Source organism: Tupaia chinensis, unplaced genomic scaffold (assembly GCF_000334495.1).
Source record: "Tupaia chinensis unplaced genomic scaffold, TupChi_1.0 Scaffold000348_1, whole genome shotgun sequence".
Classification (NCBI taxonomy): Eukaryota; Metazoa; Chordata; class Mammalia; order Scandentia; family Tupaiidae; genus Tupaia; species Tupaia belangeri.
Window position 1 is genome coordinate 353,562 of NW_006159842.1, and position 7,504 is coordinate 361,065.

The 7,504-nt window shown below is 58.4% G+C and overlaps 2 protein-coding genes across 9 annotated transcripts in view; one reads left to right on the plus strand and one right to left on the minus strand.

Annotated features, from left to right (window-relative positions):
* Positions 1-5,964, plus strand: part of PHLDB1 (pleckstrin homology like domain family B member 1) — a 67,429-nt gene extending 61,465 nt beyond the window's left edge. For all 8 annotated transcript variants that reach the window (XM_027773362.1, XM_014589256.2, XM_006152281.3 and 5 more), the window contains 2 exons: positions 3,816-3,901; positions 4,724-5,964. In XM_027773362.1, the coding sequence (XP_027629163.1) occupies positions 3,816-3,901; positions 4,724-4,864 (227 nt within the window). In that variant the 3' untranslated portion in view covers positions 4,865-5,964. The remainder of the gene's footprint in view (positions 1-3,815; positions 3,902-4,723) is intronic.
* A 143-nt stretch (positions 5,965-6,107) lies between these two features.
* Positions 6,108-7,504, minus strand: part of TREH (trehalase) — a 20,717-nt gene continuing 19,320 nt past the window's right edge. The window contains exons 13-15 of the mRNA XM_006152289.2: positions 6,726-6,838; positions 6,494-6,547; positions 6,108-6,354 (exon numbers count right to left, since the gene is read on the minus strand). Coding sequence (XP_006152351.1) covers positions 6,214-6,354; positions 6,494-6,547; positions 6,726-6,838 — 308 coding nt within the window. The 3' untranslated portion in view covers positions 6,108-6,213. The remainder of the gene's footprint in view (positions 6,355-6,493; positions 6,548-6,725; positions 6,839-7,504) is intronic.

The following is a 7,504-nucleotide window of genomic DNA, read 5'->3' on the forward strand; positions in this document are numbered from 1 at the left end:
CAGACAGAGACATAGAGACAGAAAGCAAGAAATCACCCCCCCAGGGGGGATGGTCACACTGCAGTCCCTTCTCTTCCACTCTCCTCTCGGGATCTTGGGCACACACGCACACGCGCCCAGCGTGAGATTTAACCCACCGGGTCCGAGACGCGAACCGCGGTCAACTACGTGGGAGTCCAGCGACAAAGCCATTACGCTAACTGCTGGTTCCCCTCCAGCATGTTTTTTAAACTACTGGGGCTGGGATTCAAACCATACTTGGTCTTGTGGGTTCTGGATCCCTTAACCTCTGGAGTATGAGCCTGGCCCCATGCCACTTTTACAGATGGGGAAAATGAGGCTCAGAGAGGTTAAGTAAGTTGCCCATGGTCTCACAGCTCCCCAGGCAGAGCTAAGACTGAACCTGGGCAATTAGAGTTCAGAGCAGTGAAGAGAGAAAGGACTGCACCGGGGCAAGCCTGCCCTATGAGGAAGGAGAGGAGAAAGGACAGGAGGTGGGGGCCAGCACTGACCTCGGGCCAGGTGCCGGGCTGGCACTTGGCACAGGGACCTTACTTAGCATCTGTGAAACAAAAGGAGCCTGAGCTCAGACGGGGGTGGAAACAGGGAAGGAAGCCAGCCAAAGGGGCAGACGTTTGCAAGCAGGAGGTGTCACCAGCAATGACAGCTACTGCAGTGCTGGGAAAGCTACAGCCCAGAGGCCATGAGATTCTGGAGTTGCCGCTCGTGAGCTGGGCAGGGGCGGGAGCCAGGCTACACAGGGTGGGAAGGCGGTAGGGAAGTGGCTGGCGGGCAGCAGGGAAGTGGTGGCAGAGTGCGTCCCTGTTCCAGTTGAAGGGAGGGACGGGAGAGCAGGGGCTGGAGGGGTGGCCAGGCCCAGCACCGCATGGGGCCGGCCCTTGTCCTGAGGATGAAGTGGAGGTGGGCCATGGCTGGCACAGGGCCCTGGTGTGTCTCCCGCGGCATCAGGGTCCCCCTCCCTCCTAATGAGAACCCCGCCCTCACCGCACAGTCCAGATCGGGCACCAGCTCTCCTCAGCCTTTCTGACCCTACACGGTAGGAGCAGTTCCTGTCCCCACTCTGAACTCCCATGTTCCCCAGGGTCCTTTCTGCCACCTGACGGCAGCCCAGAGGCATGATGCTGTCGTGACCCTGTGGGGTGTTTGCTTGCATCCTATTGTTTAGTCATACAGCTCGGTGTGTACGAGTGCTCTGTGGAGCTGGTCCACAGGCTGTGGTACACACTGGTTGTGGGTCTGTACTTTCTTATTTTGTTTTTAAAAGAATTATTTACTTAATTTTGTTTGTTAGTTTGTATTGTTTTTTTTTTTTGGAGAGGTTTTTGCTACGGGGCGCGTGCGCTCGCTAGACAGACAGAGAGAGACATAGAGACAGAAAGCGAGAAATCCGCCCCCGGGGGGATGGTCACACCGCAATCTCTTCTCCTCCATTCTCCTCTCAGGATCTTGGGCACGCACGCACACATTCCCAGCCTGAGTTTTAAGCCACCGGGTCTGGGACGCGAACCGCGGTCAACTACGTGGGAGTCCAGTGATATAGCCATTACGCTAACTGCTGGTTCCCTTGTTAGTATTTTTAATGTGATCAGAAAGAGAAAGGGAAAGTAAGAAAGCAAGCCACCAGGTCCGGGCCTCAAACTGCAGTCGGCCATGGGAGTCCAGTGTCTCAACCACCATGCCACCTGGTGGCTCTGCACTTTTTTTTTTAAAGAGAGGTTTTCGTCATAGGGCTTGTGCACTCACCGGAGAGACAGAGACAACAAGACAGAAAGCAAGAAATGACTCCCCAGTGGGGGTGGGGGGGGTGGCCACACTGCATTCCCTTCTCCAGTCTCCTCTTGGGATTTGGGGCACATATGCATATGCGCCCAAAGTGTTTTAAGCCACCGGGTCTGGGACGCGAACCGCGGTCAACTACGTGGGAGTCTAGTGATGTAACCATTATGCCATCTGCTGGTTCCTGGCCCTGCACTTTCTTCTCTACTGTATTGTAGGCTCCTAGGAAAGGGTGTCTGATTCCTCTGCATTCACTCAGTATGGCTTGAGCACCTGCTATGTGCCGGGCATAGCTGTGTGTGTGGGGGTGAGGGGTGGGGTATAGACCTGTGATAGACAAAGGAGGTTCAAATTCAGTGGTAGTTCTACACAGAGGAACATCCGTGCTGTGGGGACACAAGAGAGCACACCATGCACTGTAGTGGGGACATTTGCAATGGGTCTTGAAGATTGCTTAGGAGTTTGCCACAGGAACCAGCCAGAGCAGATCATCCCGGTGTACACAGAGCATATCGTTAAGGGAATGGCAAGAAGCTTGGCCTGGTCAGTGAGAGTATGAGGTTCATGCAGGGAGGCTGGAGGGATGAGGCTAGAGGGACATGCTGAGGCCAGTCTGTGATGGCCTTTGCCAAGCCAGGAAGCCAGCAGAGGGGTCTGTGAGTGGACGCGGCAGGGTAGGTTTGCTGGCGTCATGGGAGATGCGTGAGGGCAGAGGGCAGGCAGAGCACACTGGGAGGTGGTGGCCGCCATTCAGGTGACAGGACTCAGGCCTGGAGGGGCTCACTCCAGCTGCCATGCTGAGCTGAGTGGTTGGCGTGGCTCCCCGAGGACCTGGGCTGGCTGCCGAGGACGTTGGTCCTAGCACCTGAGGGCTTTGCCATAGACAGGGTGTCCCGGCCTGTGCATTCCCCACTGCACAGTCACTGCCGCGCAGCCAGTTTGCTCGCCCGGCTTTTCCTGCCACCCTGGCCTCCAGATGCTGTGTGCTGTGTGGGGACGCTGTGTGCATGTGGGTGTGCCGTGTGCCTTGTGGACATGCGTGTGCTATGAGGACGTGCCATGTACCGCATGGATGTGCCGTGTCCGGAAAGTGCGCGTCCTTCTTTATTGGGTAAATAAAGCCATATGGTTCAGACTGAAATGCCCGCAGAGAAGAGAACTGAGGAATGTGGCCTGCCCATCATAGCGTAGTGCCCACTCGTACCAACCTTCGTCCCCTCCAGTGTAGGCCCTGCCAGCCTGCTCGTCCCCCCTGCTCCAGGGAGGCAGCACCCCTGCAGGGGTTGTTCCTCACTGTCTTAGACGACCTTTGTCAGATGTACCTATGTCAGCTGGTACGGCTTAGAGGCACATGTCCAGCCCACGTCAGGTGCTTCGCGTCACTCCAAAGGCTTGGATGTCCCATCCCAGGGGCAATGGGTATCTCATGCCATAGGACATGTATGTTTGCCAGACAGAGACAGGGAAAGGAAACCACCTTCTCCCCAAGGGCATGGCCACACCACAGTGCCCTCTCCTCCAGTCTCCTCTCAGAGTTTGGGGCATGCACACACATGCATCTGGTATGGTTTTTCAAGCTGTCAGGTCTGGGACTCTAACTGCAGTCAGCCATGTGGGAGTCCAGCGCCTTAACCACCATGCCAACTGCTGGCCCCAGGCACATGCTTTTCTACTTTTGATAGACATGGCCAAATGACCCATAAAAGTTTACTGATTTTATATTCCCACCTAGCATGTACTGGGCTGCCTGTTTCCCCAGACTTCCCAAAGACGTAGTATGTATGTTTCACCATCGTGCCACTTCGACAGCTGGGAAAACGATATTCTGGTAGAGTTCTGTGTGGCATTTCTCTGTAATTCCGAGGCTAATCATTGCCCATATTTTCAAGGCTCTGTTGGGCTTTTTTGGGGTCCTGGAAGGCTGGACCATCACCCTGCGTCCCCAGACGGGTAAGCTCCATGTCTCTGAAGCATGATCTACATATGACAGGCCTCCTCTGGCCCCGTTCCCTTCACAGACAAACATGAGACGAAGCTGAAGGGTGTCATCTATTTCCAGGCCATCGAGGAGGTGTACTATGACCACCTGCGCAGTGCGGCCAAGGTCAGCGCTGGGGGACGGAGGGCACTGGCCGCGGGGCGGGGTGGCCAGCAGGACTCTGGGAGCGCAGGTCTCCAGCCTGCCCTCCGCAGAGGTTCTGGCGCAGTCTTTAGTCTTGTTCTCTTTGTCGACTCTCTTCCTTTCTCCCTCTCCCCTTCCCAGAAGAGGTTTTTCAGCTTCACTATGGTGACCGAGGTACCCCTTCCCGCATATGTACCCAGGACTAGCACACATTAACACCTCCTATACTCCACCCTCTGACCCTTGACCTCCCTCTCCCTGCCCCCAGGCCTAGGGGAGGAGTGAAGGCCTTGCAGAGAGCAGGAGGCTCCCTATGGGGGGCACTGTGAAGAAGGGACAGCTAAGGGGCGGCCTGGCCTGCAGCGACCAGCCTTGATAGAGGGGGATTGATGGAAGGAGTGTCTGTGGCTGGGGCCAGCCTGTTGCAATTCAGCCTCCCTCCTGCCCACCGCCCCCACCTCCCTGGCCCTCATCTCCGCCCCCCTGGGTCCTGGGGCCTAGCATCCTACTTGGGCTTTTTCTGTGCCCCTTTTTTGTTGAGAGGAGACTGGTCCTCACCAGAGCAACCCCGCGCATCTCATTCTCTCGAAATTCCATTTTTGAATCATCTGGGGGTGCCAAGGAGCAGTGACCCCATGGGGTGTGAGAAGGGGAACATTTTGGACTGGGGGAACAAGTTGGGACCCATTTAGGCCTCAGCCCTGAGTTCCAGGGCTTCCCGAGGGTCAGGAAGTGAACCGGAAGGTGAGGGGACAGTCTGGGTGCAGCCGAGCGCCGTCTCAGGTCTTTCTCTCCCCTTGGCAGAGCCCGAACCCAGCCCTCACCTTCTGCGTGAAGACCCATGACCGGTTGTACTACATGGTGGCCCCATCTGCCGAGGCCATGCGCATCTGGATGGACGTCATTGTCACGGGGGCGGAGGGCTACACTCAGTTCATGAACTGACCACATGGCCTCCTGGACCCTTGGGCCAGCCCCAGGCCCAGTCCCCGGCCACCTGCTCTGCTCGCTCTGGACACAGTGGCACGCGGTCCTTGTCCCAGGTTCACAGGAGCTGGGTGCGGCAGAGTGGGCAGGGATCTTGTACAAGACGACCCTGATGTCCTGTGAGGAGCTTGGCCCTAGGAGTGTCTGGGCTCTGGCCTCAGAGAACCAGCCAGGAGACACCATGTGGGGAGGTGGTTTTGCCGCCTCCTGGGAGCCCCAAACCTGCAATAACTCTTCAGGGTCTTGCCCCAGCTTGTCTTCTCTTTCCTAAAGGACAAATTATGGTACCAGAATCTGCCAAAGATCCCCTCTAGCCTCAGCGCCCTTTGAGGGCCTGGAGGGGCAGCACCGCACCCAGAGTGGGGTGACAGCTCGGGCGTGCACCCCCACGCCCTGCTCTGCCCACCAAGCTCCCCTCCTCGACACTTGGTATTACTCTGCTCTCGAGTCAAAGACCTCAAGTGTCTGAGGTCGCAACCCATCCCCTTGTCACAGACCCATCACCATGGTCTCCATAGTAACTGCTTCATTGCCATGGTTACACACTTACGGCCTTGGCTCCATGGCTCAGCCCACCACCTGGCTGTGGGCCACTCAAGGGTACGTGCCGTCATCTCTCCAGCTGCGGCAGGCCGGATTCCCTACCCCTGCCCGCACAGCCAGCCCTAGGCCGGCCCCTCCCTTCCACTCGTGCCTTCTTGGAGCCAGGAGGGATGAAGCTGGGATCCAGAGACCAGAGGACGGGAAGCTAGAGGGCCACTGTCGGTGTACACAGGGTTGTTTCTGACAGGGAAGGGATGCTCAGGTGCTCGCAGAAGGAGGGCCTGAGAGGACCGGACCTGCCGAAGGGGGGACCTGGCTGTGGTGGCTGGAGGGTACTGGAAATGGAGAGCGGAGGACCAGGCCCAGCTGTCTGGCCTCAGCCCTTCCTGCCTTAACACTAAGCCCACCTCCTGCCCTCCTTCCTGCCGTGGGGCCCACGGGTACCTGGGCTGGGCCAGGCTGGCATTCTCAGTATTTGTAAACATTCAGCAGAACAATAAAGCCTTTGGACTATGTGGATGTGCAGAAGGCCAGGCTGGGGTGTGGGGTGGGATTGTTCACAGGGCAGTGGGCCTGGGTCTTCCCCTGAGCAGGGTTTGCACCTGAGAAAAGGTCCCAGGAGGGATCCAGGCCCCAACCTATGACTCCTACTCAGTGCAAACAGAACAAACTAGGGGTGCAAGAGGCAGAAGAGGCAGGGACTGTGCAGAGGTTTAATGGGCAGGAGCTGGGCCAGACAGGAAGTGAGACAAATGGCAGGGGCATCACCAAGATAGGAGGCTGAGCAGGAGGACAACCCCCAGGCAGTGGGGTGCCAGGGAAGCCAACGAGGTCCCCGAGGTTAGTTGGTCACCATAGCGGTCTAGGAGTATCAGCACCACACCATTGGTCCAGCCGAATCCCTCCTGGAGAGGCATAGCCAGTGGGGCCAGATCTCTGGGTCTGGCCCCGCCCAGCCAGGGGGTGCCCAGGAGCACCAGCCAGCTCCTACCCAGGGGTCCACACTCACAGCAGAGGCCTTGCAGCGCACCCCAGCCCGCTCACCTGAACTTCATACTCCCCTCCACCACCTGGCTGTCCGCCGCTACTGATGTCGTACTGGGAACACACAAGAGGGGCTGCAGGTCACACGCCCAGCCCCAGGGGAAGCAAGCCCCACAGCTTTGGGAGAAGCACTCTGCCCTGCAGTACCCAAGAGTGGCCACTGGGCGCCACCACTGCCCTGGTGACCTGGCACAGGCCTTGGTAGGGCAGGAGCCAGCCCAGGGCCACTCACCTTCTCATACATGGCTGACTTTTGGGAGTAGACGTCAAAGTTAGTTCGGATCCAGTTCTGGGCCAGCTGGAAAGCCACTTGCTGGGTCCGAGGTGAAGACGACTTGGCCAGGCCTAGACCCCACCCGAGGCAGGATCTGAATCTCCAGAGCCCTTACCCCAGGCAGAGAGAGGCCCCAAGGAGGGAAAAGGGGCCCAGGTGCTAAGAGCTCCCTTCCTAGAGCCCCAATCCAGAGCCCGGCTGGGGGAAGAGGACGCTAATAGCACAGGAGAGGAGAGGGTAGGGGTGAGCCGTGAGCTGAGCAGGGGCCCAAGGGCAGAGGAGCCAGAGGAAGGGGAGGGCTGTGTGCTTCCTACACCCGTGAGGCTGGGCCCTGCACCTGGGAAAGGCCCTGGGACAGGCCCGCCCTGCCTCCCTACCTCTGATGATCAGGTCCTGCAGGGGGGCCCAGGCGTTGGGGAAGTCCCACTGCTGGCCTGTGTTCCGGAGGGAGGTGGGGATCCCATGCTGGTAGTTCAGGATCTGGTTGTCCTAGAAGGTTCCAGACAGGACCCTTGTAGGTGGGACTGGACCCTCCAGGAGGGCAGATGGCTCCCCCTGGCCCAGTTCTTCTTGGCTCATCTCTGCCCCCTGGTGGCTCCAGTGAGCACCTCAGGCTTGAGGCACTGCAGGAGGGTGTGGCTGCCACCTGCCAGGTCCCTGCTCAGGGTCAGGAGGGGACAGTCCTCCTCCAGTGTGCCACCCCTCCTGCTGCCACTCCCCTCCAGGTACTTCAGTGC